Source organism: Chiloscyllium plagiosum, unplaced genomic scaffold (assembly GCF_037043375.1).
Source record: "Chiloscyllium plagiosum isolate Xiang-an unplaced genomic scaffold, Cpla_swu_hap1 HiC_scaffold_48, whole genome shotgun sequence".
Taxonomy (NCBI): Eukaryota; Metazoa; Chordata; class Chondrichthyes; order Orectolobiformes; family Hemiscylliidae; genus Chiloscyllium; species Chiloscyllium plagiosum.
In genome coordinates, this window is record NW_028270186.1 from 17258386 (window position 1) to 17273414 (window position 15029).

At 54.2% G+C, this 15029-nt stretch overlaps 1 protein-coding gene and 1 long non-coding RNA gene across 2 annotated transcripts in view; both read left to right on the plus strand.

Annotated features, from left to right (window-relative positions):
- The window catches only part of LOC148135702 (uncharacterized), a 57813-nt gene extending 51306 nt beyond the window's left edge, over positions 1 to 6507 (plus strand). The window contains exon 2 of the long non-coding RNA XR_015754923.1: positions 3794 to 6507. This is a non-coding gene — a long non-coding RNA (uncharacterized LOC148135702). The remainder of the gene's footprint in view (positions 1 to 3793) is intronic.
- Positions 1 to 6507, plus strand: part of LOC122542982 (uncharacterized) — a 28106-nt gene extending 21599 nt beyond the window's left edge. Inside the window, exon 6 of the mRNA XM_087984452.1 lies at positions 2594 to 6507. Coding sequence (XP_087840578.1) covers positions 2594 to 2812 — 219 coding nt within the window. The 3' untranslated portion in view covers positions 2813 to 6507. The remainder of the gene's footprint in view (positions 1 to 2593) is intronic.
- Positions 6508 to 15029: the final 8522 nt, after the last annotated feature.

Genomic DNA, 15029 nt, shown 5'->3' on the forward strand with positions numbered 1-15029 from the left:
CCTTCCCCGCTCTCTCCCCATCGCCCCCGCCCTTCCCCGCTCTCTCCCCATCGCCCCCGCCCTTCCCCGCTCTCTCCCCATCGCCCCCGCCCTTCCCCGCTCTCTCCCCATCGCCCCCGCTCTCTCCCCATCGCCCCCGCTCTCTCCCCATCGCCCCCGCTCTCTCCCCATCGCCCCCGCTCTCTCCCCATCGCCCCCGCTCTCTCCCCATCGCCCCCGCTCTCTCCCCATCGCCCCCGCTCTCTCCCCATCGCCCCCGCTCTCTCCCCATCGCCCCCGCTCTCTCCCCATCGCCCCCGCTCTCTCCCCATCGCCCCCGCTCTCTCCCCATCGCCCCCGCCCTTCCCCGCTCTCTCCCCATCGCCCCCGCTCTCTCCCCATCGCCCCCGCTCTCTCCCCATCGCCCCCGCTCTCTCCCCATCGCCCCCGCTCTCTCCCCATCGCCCCCGCTCTCTCCCCATCGCCCCCGCTCTCTCCCCATCGCCCCCGCTCTCTCCCCATCGCCCCCGCTCTCTCCCCATCGCCCCCGCTCTCTCCCCATCGCCCCCGCTCTCTCCCCATCGCCCCCGCTCTCTCCCCATCGCCCCCGCTCTCTCCCCATCGCCCCCGCTCTCTCCCCATCGCCCCCGCTCTCTCCCCATCGCCCCCGCTCTCTCCCCATCGCCCCCGCTCTCTCCCCATCGCCCCCGCTCTCTCCCCATCGCCCCCGCCCTTCCCCGCTCTCTCCCCATCGCCCCCGCTCTCTCCCCATCGCCCCCGCTCTCTCCCCATCGCCCCCGCTCTCTCCCCATCGCCCCCGCTCTCTCCCCATCGCCCCCGCTCTCTCCCCATCGCCCCCGCTCTCTCCCCATCGCCCCCGCTCTCTCCCCATCGCCCCCGCTCTCTCCCCATCGCCCCCGCTCTCTCCCCATCGCCCCCGCTCTCTCCCCATCGCCCCCGCTCTCTCCCCATCGCCCCCGCTCTCTCCCCATCGCCCCCGCTCTCTCCCCATCGCCCCCGCTCTCTCCCCATCGCCCCCGCCCTTCCCCGCCCTCTCCCCATCGCCCCCGCCCTCTCCCCATCGCCCCCGCCCTCTCCCCATCGCCCCCGCCCTCTCCCCATCGCCCCCGCCCTCTCCCCATCGCCCCCGCCCTCTCCCCATCGCCCCCGCCCTCTCCCCATCGCCCCCGCCCTCTCCCCATCGCCCCCGCCCTCTCCCCATCGCCCCCGCCCTCTCCCCATCGCCCCCGCCCTCTCCCCATCGCCCCCGCCCTCTCCCCATCGCCCCCGCCCTCTCCCCATCGCCCCCGCCCTCTCCCCATCGCCCCCGCCCTCTCCCCATCGCCCCCGCCCTCTCCCCATCGCCCCCGCCCTCTCCCCATCGCCCCCGCCCTCTCCCCATCGCCCCCGCCCTCTCCCCATCGCCCCCGCCCTCTCCCCATCGCCCCCGCCCTCTCCCCATCGCCCCCGCCCTCTCCCCATCGCCCCCGCCCTCTCCCCATCGCCCCCGCCCTCTCCCCATCGCCCCCGCCCTCTCCCCATCGCCCCCGCCCTCTCCCCATCGCCCCCGCCCTCTCCCCATCGCCCCCGCCCTCTCCCCATCGCCCCCGCCCTCTCCCCATCGCCCCCGCCCTCTCCCCATCGCCCCCGCCCTCTCCCCATCGCCCCCGCCCTCTCCCCATCGCCCCCGCCCTCTCCCCATCGCCCCCGCCCTCTCCCCATCGCCCCCGCCCTCTCCCCATCGCCCCCGCCCTCTCCCCATCGCCCCCGCCCTCTCCCCATCGCCCCCGCCCTCTCCCCATCGCCCCCGCCCTCTCCCCATCGCCCCCGCCCTCTCCCCATCGCCCCCGCCCTCTCCCCATCGCCCCCGCCCTCTCCCCATCGCCCCCGCCCTCTCCCCATCGCCCCCGCCCTCTCCCCATCGCCCCCGCCCTCTCCCCATCGCCCCCGCCCTCTCCCCATCGCCCCCGCCCTCTCCCCATCGCCCCCGCCCTCTCCCCATCGCCCCCGCCCTCTCCCCATCGCCCCCGCCCTCTCCCCATCGCCCCCGCCCTCTCCCCATCGCCCCCGCCCTCTCCCCATCGCCCCCGCCCTCTCCCCATCGCCCCCGCCCTCTCCCCATCGCCCCCGCCCTCTCCCCATCGCCCCCGCCCTCTCCCCATCGCCCCCGCCCTCTCCCCATCGCCCCCGCCCTCTCCCCATCGCCCCCGCCCTCTCCCCATCGCCCCCGCCCTCTCCCCATCGCCCCCGCCCTCTCCCCATCGCCCCCGCCCTCTCCCCATCGCCCCCGCCCTCTCCCCATCGCCCCCGCCCTCTCCCCATCGCCCCCGCCCTCTCCCCATCGCCCCCGCCCTCTCCCCATCGCCCCCGCCCTCTCCCCATCGCCCCCGCCCTCTCCCCATCGCCCCCGCCCTCTCCCCATCGCCCCCGCCCTCTCCCCATCGCCCCCGCCCTCTCCCCATCGCCCCCGCCCTCTCCCCATCGCCCCCGCCCTCTCCCCATCGCCCCCGCCCTCTCCCCATCGCCCCCGCCCTCTCCCCATCGCCCCCGCCCTCTCCCCATCGCCCCCGCCCTCTCCCCGCTCTTTTCCCCCGTTACCCCGGCCGGGCTGTAGGACTATGACCCCTTGGACCCAGCGGCTGCCTATGCCCAGCTGACCCACGATGAGCTGATCCAGCTGGTGCTGAAGCAGAAGGAGACCATATCCAAGAAGGACTCTCATGTGCAGGAGCTGGAGAAGTACATCGACAACCTGTTGGTGCGGGTGATGGAGGAGACGCCTAACATCCTGAGGGTCTCGTACCAACCCGTGAGGAAGGCCGAGCGGGTGTGACCGAGGGGGTGGGGGAATCCGATCTCCCCCCACCACCACCGTGCTGCGACCTGAGCCATTACACGTCCTGCTTTACAACTAGTCCCAGCCTGGAGAGTGGTTTGATTTTTATCATTACTGCTGTTAACGGATGTTGAGTGTGTTGGGTCATATCCCCTCCCCTGTCCAAATCTCCTCCAAGTGGTGACCGGAGCCCCCTCCGACAGCGCCATTCCCCCCCCCCCCCCCGAAAGAAAGGAAGTCTCGCTCCGAGTCTTTCCACCTGACCCAATGCAGTTCTGTCTGCGATCATGGAGCGGAGGGGGTTTGGTCAGAGCAGAATCGTACCCGTGTTTAAAAACACTCAAATTCAGGGTTGGGGGAATCTCCAAACAAGCATCTCTCCTCTTCCCCCTGCCCATTCTTACTTAGTCTGTAACCTTTGACTCCTGCGACCCACCAAAGCTGATAGACATCTGAATCGCAGAGGTACTCTGGGGCTTTCTGACTGAGGGGTGAGTCAGTGCAGAAGCAAATGATTTTTGTTTTGTTTTAGAGGTGTGTGTATTAACAATCTAGTTTTTAGAAGGGGTGTGCGTTGATTGGTTGCCTTGGAGCCGATTTTAGCTTCTGCTCCACTCCAATATGATCCTCTTGTCTCTTTACCTCCCCTTTTGATCTTTGCCAAATCCAGTGCCTTCCTCTAAATGAACACAGATGGACAGCGGTTGACGTTTAATAATAGTTTGTCGTGATTTTGTTTTTTTTTGAGGATGTCTGATTTTTAAGACTTCACTGACTAATTGTTAACCCTCGCTGACCAGCCATCTGAAAGGGGTCTCTCGGTGTAATGTCTGTCCAAAAGAGAGTTGACTTGCTGTAACTGAGGCTCAGTAGCAGCAGTGGGTACCATCTACAAGACGCACTGCAGCAACTTCCCCCAGGCTGCTCAGACAGGAACTTCCAAACCCCACTTCCATCGGGAAGGACAAGGGGCAGCAGGTACATGGGAACACCACCCCCTGCAAGTTCCCCTCCGAGCCCCTCACCGTCCTGACTTGGGAATATATCGGCCGTTTCTTCAGTGTCACTGGGTCAGAATCCTGGGACTCCCTCCCTGAGGGCGCTGTGTGTCTGGCGGGGGGGGTCCCTACACCCCACCCCACAGACTGCAGCGGATCAAGGGGGCAATAAATGGGAGGTCTTGTGAAATAATTTTTGGGGGGAAAGAAATGATCAGTCCTCGAAAGTGTGCCCAGCTTGGAATGGTGGCTATGAAGTGGTCATGTGAGCAAATTGACCTTTGAACCTCACTGATCTGGTGACCAGTTTGGAGCGTTACACTGTAATATAATGGATTTGAGGCTCAGGTTTGGAGGGTTGTGGGATGGAGAAAAATATTGGATTGTCTTTATAAAAGGTACTGAAATCACAAACAAAATGTTGGGACTTCCAGCCTTCAACTGGATACCTGACTCATCCACCCATTGTCTTCTCTGGGCCAAATTATTTTTGGTGAATAGCCGACAGTTATTCACCAGCGTTTTAGGGCTGGTGTTGTATATTAAAATGACTACAGATTATTTTATATAATTTAATAAATATATATGAGAGAGAGAGAGATTTACAAGTAGGTACAGAATCCCCGCATTACCTGATGCGGCACGGTGCAACGGTTTTGACTTTTGAGAAACATCGAGGTTTGTTTTCCAAATGTTTGTCGGACACGGACTGAGAGATTCCGACGTCTCCAATGGTTTGTCAACTTGAAGTTGGGATCCTGGCACCCAACCCGCACTGCACCCACGTCCACCTGCACTGAACGTAACAGCGCAAACATAATGTGTGCAACCCCGGTTTTAATTCCAGGCAAGTGACTGTGGGTTCTAGACTGACGGAGGCGAGGCGACATCTTGTAAAGCCTGTGCACAGAACCGACTGGGATCAATCACTGCAACACTCTCCATCACCTTGGGTTGGATGGCCAGTTTGGAACGCTTGTGACTCCCGACTTCTCCCATCCTCTTCGGAAATAGTCGGCTTTCACCACGTTCCTGCTTTCGATCCGAGGGGAAGCCCCTTTTCTGGGAAGGGACCCCAAAGAAGGAGCTGTCCGTCATCGAACACACGGAGGCCTTGTGTGAAAACGCTAGTGGAATTGAGTTCGCGTGTTCCAAGAGACAGCGGAGAGAAGGAAAAAGGTTCCTGGGATCATTGTGTGAAGAGTTGATATTTGAATTGCTCTTTTTCTCGTTGCAGATTTTGTTCAAGGGTCCAGGTATTACGGGGGCAGCCCAGAGAATGCAACCACCCAATCTAGGAGAGCTCCACTGAAAAGCACTGAGACTGACCCCTTTTATCCCCGAGACGCGCTTTGCAGGTTGAGTTTACCAACCGAGTATTTGGTCAGGAAGGCTTCCAAATGTCTGAGCTGCTGTATGCAACTGCCGACAATCACCTCTGTTTCTCGTGGACGATGGGTGGTATTTTTAGTTAGGGGGTTGCAGGTCTGCGCAACCCAGGGAGGTTACCCTGGGTTCCGGGTCTGACTGAGATCGGCTTCTCGATCGGCCGAGGGTTAAAGCTAACTTTCCCAGAACCTCGAGTGCTGCTTGAAGCCTCCTCTTCGTCAAGACGTGTACGTCTTGCATGCCGTCAGGACACCTGGCAATTTTAAGGGCGGTGGAGGAAGTAGGTAGCTGCTGTCTTTAATACTGTTTGAGAAGAAAGTGCACTGGCTGCTTGCCAAGTGAGCTGCGGTAGAGGCGTCAACCCCGGAGAACGTTCCGGCAGTTAACTGCCAGGCCTCGCTTTCAGTTTATAAAGTGGGCCTCGTGACTGTGCGAGTTGAAAAGCTTTGCTAAAAACGTGTCTTTCCAGCAACACTGTGAAAAGGTAGGTGGGGGGGAGAAAGAAAGGGAATGGGTGACCTAGTCTTAGGCTCATGTTGACTCTGCAAGGGATCAGCCTGATAATGAATTTGGCCCTTCCTTTCACGTGCTTTCCTCATGTGACTGGGGCCAAGGTAACGCCAAAGTCTCACTCCTCACCTCACTTGCGAGAACACTATTATGTTGGGTTAGAGAAGCTGCCTTTCAATGTTGATAATTAATGTCGTGTCCGGTCTGGTTATGGTCTCCTCCCCTCCCACCCACGTGCTGCAATGCTGCCAAACCCTGGTTCAGACCGGTTGGTTGAACCTGTCCCCTCTTCCCGCCCCCACCGTCTCTCGAGGTTACCTCATTCAGTGATGGTATGTACCGCTGGCCTTTTGGGTCAAATACTGGCACAACCCCCCCCCCCCCCCCCCCCACCCCCAATTTAGATCAAGGCCTACGCCCTACCTTTCTGAGGAGCAGTGCTGCAGAAGGTGGCTTTCAGCAATGAGAAACCTTTTCACAAGTATATTTTTTTTCCCTTTTTGAAAGTCTCTGGCGGATGTTGGGGTGGCATTGCCAGGGAGTCTGGTGCAGGTGCTGTTCAGGGTTTCTGCCTGACCTGTTGAGTATGCCGTTTGCTTGTACAGAAAATGCACTTGCGTAAAAATAGCAATATCATCTCTCTCCAATTTGATTTTTATTCCTGGTGCTCTCTTCCTCATTATGACCTGTGCATTGAATGAATGTAAAAACGAAATGAACTGTCATTGTCAGCTGCTTGGGGCATGTTTGATAACTCAACTCTTGGTCAAAATAAACTTCATTTTTATACCTGCAGTCTCTGATGTTTGAGTTCCCAACAATGCTGATGTTCATTCTCTCCTCAACAAGAGTTTTTAGTTCCCTGTCTCTTCCTCCCTCTCTCTGGTGTTAGCCCTCACAGGGTGGTGGGGGGGGGGGCAAAGGTGTGCTGTTGTCTGAGCATTGGGGAATAATTGAGTTTTTGTGCAAACGGATGTCTTGTTCCAGTGAGGCCACATTTGGAGTCCTGTGTGCCATTCTGGTAGCCCTCCTGTCGAAAGGATATCATTAAACTAGAAAGAGTACTGAAAAGATTTGCCAGGAATCGAGGGTTTGGGTTTGAGTTTGAGTTTGGCCCTTCAACAACCAAATATATGAACAAATCAATGGCACACCCATGGACTCACCCATCTCTGGACTCATAGCAGAAGCGGTAATGCAAAGGTTAGAACAAACAGTCTTACTGCAAAGTCAACCCAAACTCTGGGTCAGATTTGTAGATGACACCATTTTGTAATCATTAAAAACACAGAAATAGAGAACACACACCGGCTCGTCAACGCCACACTCACAGGAATCCGATTCACTAGAGAGGAAGAAAAGGACAACCAACTCCCATTCCTAGACGTGATGGTACAGAGAACACCGAACCGAGAATTCACCACAAAGGTATATAGGAAAGCCACACACACAGACCAAGTCCTAAACTACGAAAGCAACCACCCCAACACACACAAAAGAAGTTGCATCAAGACACTGTTCAAAAGGGCCACAACACACTGCAGTACACCAGAACTGCAAAAAGAGGAAGAAGAACACCTATGCAATGTATTCGACAAAAACGGATACCCCCGCAATTTCATCAACAGATGCCTCAGGGAAAGACAACGGAATGAGGACATGCCACAACCCAAAGGACTAGCCACACTACCATACATCAAAAACATTTCCGAACTGACAGCCAGACTACTGCGACCACGAGGACTCATAACAGCACACAAACCAACAGCCACTCTCAGACAACAACTCACCAGGACGAAGGACTCAATACCCAACTCCTGTACTCAATACTCTGACCAATAAAGGAAAGCATACCAAACGCCTTCTTCACTATCCTATCTACCTGCGACTCCACTTTCAAGGAGCTGTGAACCTGCACTCCAAGGTCTCTTTGTTCAGCAACACTCCCTAGGACCTTACCATTAAGTGTATAAGTCTTGCTAAGATTTGCTTTCCCAAAGTGCAGCACCTCACATTTATCTGAATTAAACTCCATCTGCCACTTCTCAGCCCATTGGCCCATCTGGTCCAGATCCTGTTGTAATCTGAGGTAACCCTCTTCGCTGTCCACTACACCTCCAATTTTGGTGTCCTCTGCAAACTTACTAACTGTACCTCTTATGCTTGCATCCAAATCATTTATGTAAATGACAAAAAGTAGAGGGCCCAGCACCGATCCTTATGACACTCCACTGGTCACAGGCCTCCAGTCTGAAAAACGACCCTCCCCCACCACCCTCTGTCTTCTCCCTTTGAGCCAGTTCTGTATCCAAATGGCTAGTTCTCCCTGTATTCCATGAGATCTAACCTTGCTAACCAATCTCCCATGGGGAACCTTGTCGAACACCTTACTGAAGTCCATATAGATCACATCTACTGCTCTGCCCTCATCAATCTTCTTTGTTACTTCATCAAAAAACTCAATCAAGTTTGTGAGACATGATTACACACGCACAAAGCCATGTTGACTATCCCTAATCAGTCCTTGTCTTTCCAAATACATGTACATCCTGTCCCTCAGGATTCCCTCCAACAACTTGCTCACCACTGAGGTCAGGCTCACCGGTCTATAGTTCCCTGGCTTGTCCTTACCACCCTTCTTAAACAATGGCACTACGTTTGTCAACCTCCAGTCTTCCAGCACCTCACCTGTGACTATCGATGATACAAATATCTCAGCAAGAGGGCAGCAATCACTTCTCTAGCTTCCCACGGAGTTCTCGGGTACACCTGATCAGGTCCTGGGGATTTATCCACTTTTAACCGTTTTAAGACATGCAGCACTTCCTTGTCTGTAGTATGGACATTTTGCAAGATGTCACCATCTATTTCCCTACAGTCTATACCTTCCATATCCTTTTCCACATTAAATACTGGTGCAAAATATTCATTTAGTATCTCTCCCATTTTCTGTGGCTCCACATAAAGGCCGCCTTGCTGATCTTTGAGGGGCCCCATTCTCTCCCTAGTTACACTTTTGTCCTTAATACATTTGTAAAACCCCTTTGGATTCTCCTTAATTCTATTTGCCAAAGCTATCTCATGTCCCCGTTTTGCCCTTCTGATTTCCCTCCTAAGTACACCCCGACTGCCTTTATACTCTTCTAAGGATTCACTCGATCTATCCTGTCTATACCTGACATATACTTTCTTCTTTTTCTTAACCAAACCCTCAATTTCTTTAGTCATCCAGCATTCCCTATACCTACCAGCCATCTCTTTCACCCTGACAGGAATATACTTTCTCTGGATTCTTGTTATCTCATTTATGAAGGCTTCCCATTTTCCAGCCGTCCCTTTACCTGCGAACATCTGCCTCCAATCAGCTTTCGAAAGTTCTTGCCTAATACCGTCAAAATTGGCCTTTCTCCAATTTAGAACTTCAACTTTTAGATCTGGTCTATCCTTTTCCATCACTATTTTAAAACTAATAGAATTATGGTCGCTGGCCCCAAAGTGCTCCCCCACTGACACCTCAGTCACCTGCCCTGCCTTATTTCCCAAGAGTAGGTCAGGTTTTGCACCTTCTCTAGTTGTTACATCCACATACTGAATCAGAAAATTGTCTTGTACACACTTAAGAAATTCCTCTCCATCTAAACACTATGGCAGTCCCAGTCGATGTTTGGAAAGTTAAAATCCCCTACCATAACCACCCTATTATTCTTACACATAGCTGAGATCTCCTTACAAGTTTGTTTCTCAATTTCCCTCTGACTATTGGGTGGGGTCTATATAATACGATCCCAATAAGGTGATCATCCCTTTCTTATTTCTCAGTTCCATGCTGCCAGACCTGCTGAGAATTTCCAGCATTTTCTGTTTTGGTTTCAGATCCCAGCATCCGCAGTAATTTGCTTTTACCCAGTGCAAATCCTGGGCCGCCTCCACCGCCAAATTCTAGCCACCTGACACCTGGAGGAGGAACGCCTCATCTTTCGTTTTGGGACCCTCCAACCACACGGCATCAATGTGGATTTCCTCACCTCCCCTCTCCCCCGCCCACCTTATTCCCGGATCTGACCCTCCACTGCCCTCTTGACCTGTCCATCTTCCCTCCCACTTATCCTCCCCACACTCCTCTCTGACCTATCACCGTCGCCCCTCCTCACCTTCATCCACCTATCACATTTCCAGCTACCTTCCCCCAAGCTCCACCCCCAATTCCATTTACCTCTCAGCCCCCTCGGGACTCCTCCAAGTTCTTGATGAAGAGTGTATGCTCGAAATGTCAGCCCTCCTGCTTGTCAGATGCTGCCTGACTTGCTGTGCTTTCCCAGCACCACACTTTTTGACCACAATTTAATAACAGCACTGAAACAGGCCCTACGGCTTCCTGCACTGCTTCCTAATCCTCACTGAGACCCACCACTTATTTCCCATACGCAATTTCCATCCCACTGTTCACCTCTTGCTCATGTGTCTGAATGCTCTGTTATAGGAAGGATATTGTCAAGCTGAAGAGAGTTCAGAAGCGATTTCCCGGGATGTTGCCGGGAATGGAGGGTTTAATCATAAAGAGAGGCTGGGACTTTGTTCACTGGAGGTTGAGGGCTGACCCTAAAGATGTCATAGAGTTATAGAGATGTACAGCACGGAAACAGGCCCCTCGGTCCAACTTGTCCATGCTGACCCAGATATTCCCAACCCAATCTAGTCCCACCTGCCAGCACCCGGCCCATATCCCTCCAAACCCTTCCTATTCATATGCCCATCCAAATGCCTCTTAAATGTTGCAATTGTACCAGCCTCCACCACTTCCTCTGGCAGCTCATTCCATACACGTACCACCCTGTGCAGGAAAAAGTTGCCCTTCCTGTTTCTTTTATATCTTTGCCCTCTCGCCATAAACCTATGACCTCTAGTTCTGGACTCCCCCATCCCAGGGAAAAGACCTTGTCTATTTACCGTATTCAGGCTCCTCATAATTTTATAAACCTCTATAAGGTCACCCCTCAGCCTCCGACGCTCCAGGGAAAACAGCCCCAGCCTATTCGACCTCTCCCTTTTGGTCAAACCCTCCAACCCTGGCAACATCCTTGTAAATCTTTTCCGAATCCTCTCAAGTTTCACAAAGTCCTGCCTCCAGCAGGGAGACCAGAACTGCACGCAATATTCCAACAGCGGCCTCACCAATGTCCTGTACAGCCGCAACATGACCTCCCAACTCCTGTACTCAATACTCTGACCAATAAAGGAAAGCATACCAAACGCTGCCTTCACTATCCTATCTACCTGCGATTCCACTTTCAAGGAGCTATGAAGCTGTACTCCAAGGTCTCCTTGTTCAGCAACACTCCCACTGAGCTACTGTTAAGTGTATAAGTCTCGCCTTGATTTGCCTTTCCACAGTGCAGCACCTCACATTTATCCGAAATTAAACTCATGCAGTTGGGTAGAGACCAAAACACATCACGCTCCAACAACAAACTGTCTCTATGTTTCCAGGACCAGGCATCAAAAGTGCCCCATTGCTGCAACAGCAGACTATTAAGGAATTCCGGCCGGATAAGACGTACCTAAATGGCTGCTTTCATAACTTTGGCTACGAGGGATCTGCTGAAGACAAGAAAGCCAACTCAACGACACGATGTAATGGGTCAACTCGGACAGAGGAACATACAGCACCCGGAGAGACAGAAAGCTCATCGGAGAAAGGATCTGACTCAGTCGGAGCTCTCACGGACACTCTCCCCACCGTCACTTCCTTTTAATGCCTGTTTCTGTCCAAAGACAAAGGCGGGGGCGATGTGGGGATTTGAACCAGGTTCCCCCAGCTCGAGCTGCTGGCCAGGGGTCCCGAATGTTCCTCCCCCAATCCAGCTAGCGGCCCTCCCAGGCAAAAACTGTCACTGTTTGAAATTGTCACTAAGCCGAATCCCGAGAAATTCCCAGCTCCCGGTCCAGAGACACAACATTGATCCCGGGATCCAATATCAGAGCATGTCCGCCCGCTCCCCCCCCCCCCCCCCCCCCCCCCAGAGCCTTGCACAACACCACTACATGCACAGGCTGTCTGTTGGCATCTTCTCAGCTGGGTGGCATCACAGTGGGGCACAAAGGAGGCACTTCTGCCCTTTGTACACCTGCTTGCTGCCAAGAACTGCCCTCCACCGTAACCTCAAACTGTTCCTTCCCCAAATCCCTGCGAATGTTCCTCCCCACTCCGCCGCACTTACCCAAGTCCCGATGGAATTGGCCAGTTCCAGATCCCAGCAGCTCACGGTGCCCACCGACGGATTCCCTCAGCTCAGAGCCAGTGCGATCTACAGTATGGAAACAGACCCTTCAGCCTAACTTCTCCATGCTGCCCAGTTTTCACAATACGTCCAGTCCCATTCGCCTGGGTTTGGTCCATATCCCTCTGTCCCTATCCTGTCCATGTACCTGTCCAAATGTTTCTCTATCTCTGGCAGCCTGTCCCAGACACTCCCCACCCTCCGTGTGAAATAAAATTGCCCCTCTAGCCTCTTTTGTATCTCTCACCTGACACCTATTCCCCTCTATTTTTTGACTCCCCTACCCTGGGGAAAAGCTGTCAGTGATCTCCCTTCTCTGCGCCTCTCATCATTTTATAGACCCTTCAGTTTACAACGCTGCGGGGAAAATAGTCCCAGCCTTTCCTTATAACTCAAGCTTTCCAGTCTAGGTAGCCTGCAAGTAAATCGTTTCTGCACTCCTTCTAGGTTAATATAATCCTTTCTGGATCAGCGAGACCAGAATTGCACACAGTGCTCCAAAAATGGCCGAGCCAATGTCCTGTACTTATGCAGCATGACCTCCCAACTCCCATTGGCAGTGCGCTGACCAATAAAGGCCTTCTTCACCACCCTCTCTGTGAGATCACTTTCAAGGAACTATCTACCTGCAGCACGCCTCGATATCCTGATCATTTTGGACATTTGTAATCAAATCACCCCTCGACCTTCTCGTCCTTGTATTCTGACCTTTCCCAGCCCCGGGGCCTTCTGGGATGATCTTTTCTGTGCCCCCTACCAGTGCCGTCACATCCTTCCTGAGGATTGGTGCCAAAGTTGGATCCAGTGGAGGGAGCAGTATTTCACCCAGGTGGCCGAAGTGCACAAGACAAGTAAGTCATCTGCTGTTCTCAAAGCCACTTGATGAAGGATAGAACTGGAACCAATCTTTACACATGTCTGCATTGATCAGCACTTTGCACGGTGACTCAGTGGTTTGCACTGCTGCCTCACGGCACCAGGGACCCAGGTTCGATTCCACTATTGGGCGACTGTCTGCCTGTGGGGAGTTTGCACCTTCTCCCCGTGTCTGCGTGGATTTGATCCAAAGACATGCATGTTAGGGTGGATTGGACATGTTCGATTTCCCCATGGTGACCAGGGATGTGCAAGTTAGGGTGGATTGACCATGCTAAATTACCCATAGTGCTCAGGGATGTGCAGCTTAGGGTGAATTGGCCATGTTAGATTACCCAGTTGTGTCCAGGGATGTGCAGGTTAGGGTGGATTGGCCATGTTAGATTATCGCGTGGTGACCAGGGATGTGCAGCTTAGGGTGGATTGGCCATGTTAGATTACCCCGTGGTGCCCAGGGGTGTGCATCTTAGGGTGGATTGGCCATGTTAGATTACCCAGTGGTGCCCAGAGATGTGCAGGTTAGGGTGGATTGGCTGTGCTAAATTACCCATAGTGCTCAGGGATGTGCAGGTTAGGATGGATTGGCCGTGCTAAATTACCCATAGTGTTCAGGGATGTGCAGGTTAGGGTGGATTGGCCATGTTAGATTACCCAGTGGTGCCCAGGGATGTGCAGGTTAGGGTGGATTGGCTGTGCTAAATTACCCATAGTGCTCAGGGATGTGCAGGTTAGGGTGGATTGGCCATGTTAGATTACCCAGTTGTGTCCAGGGATGTGCAGGTTAGGGTGGATTGGCCATGTTAGATTATCGCGTGGTGACCAGGGATGTGCAGCTTAGGGTGGATTGGCCATGTTAGATTACCCAGTGGTGCCCAGAGATGTGCAGGTTAGGGTGGATTGGCTGTGCTAAATTACCCATAGTGCTCAGGGATGTGCAGGTTAGGGTGGATTGGCCATGTTAGATTACCCAGTTTTGTCCAGGGATGTGCAGGTTAGGGTGGATTGGCCATGTTAGATTACCCAGTTGTGTCCAGGGATGTGCAGGTTAGGGTGGATTGGCTGTGCTAAATTACCCATAGTGCTCAGGGATGTGCAGGTTAGGGTGGATTGGCCATGTTAGATTATCGCGTGGTGCCCAGGGATGTGCAGCTTAGGGTGGATTGGCCATGTTAGATTACCCAGTTGTGTCCAGGGATGTGCAGGTTAGGGTGGATTGGCCATGTTAGATTATCGCGTGGTGCCCAGGGATGTGGAGCTTAGGGTGGATTGGCCATGTTAGATTACCCAGTTGTGTCCAGGGATGTGCAGGTTAGGGTGGATTGGCCATGTTAGATTACCCAGTTGTGTCCAGGGATGTGCAGGTTAGGGTGGATTGGCCATGTTAGATTATCGCGTGGTGACCAGGGATGTGCAGCTTAGGGTGGATTGGCCATGTTAGATTACCCTGTGGTGCCCAGGGATGTGCAGCTTAGGGTGGATTGGCCGTGCTAAATTACCCATAGTGCCCAGGGATGTGCAGGTTAGGGTGGATTGGCCATGTTAGATTACTCCGTGGTGCCCAGGGATGTGCAGTTTAGGGTGGATTGGCCGTGCTAAATTACCCATAGTGCTCAGGGATGTGCAGGTTAGGGTGGATTGGCCATGTTAGATTACCCAGTTGTGTCCAGGGATGTGCAGGTTAGGGTGGATTGGCCATGTTAGATTATCGCGTGGTGACCAGGGATGTGCAGCTTAGGGTGGATTGGCCATGTTAGATTACCCAGTGGTGCCCAGAGATGTGCAGGTTAGGGTGGATTGGCTGTGCTAAATTACCCATAGTGCTCAGGGATGTGCAGGTTAGGGTGGATTGGCCATGTTAGATTACCCAGTTTTGTCCAGGGATGTGCAGGTTAGGGTGGATTGGCCATGTTAGATTACCCAGTTGTGTCCAGGGATGTGCAGGTTAGGGTGGATTGGCTGTGCTAAATTACCCATAGTGCTCAGGGATGTGCAGGTTAGGGTGGATTGGCCATGTTAGATTATCGCGTGGTGCCCAGGGATGTGCAGCTTAGGGTGGATTGGCCATGTTAGATTACCCAGTTGTGTCCAGGGATGTGCAGGTTAGGGTGGATTGGCCATGTTAGATTATCGCGTGGTGCCCAGGGATGTGGAGCTTAGGGTGGA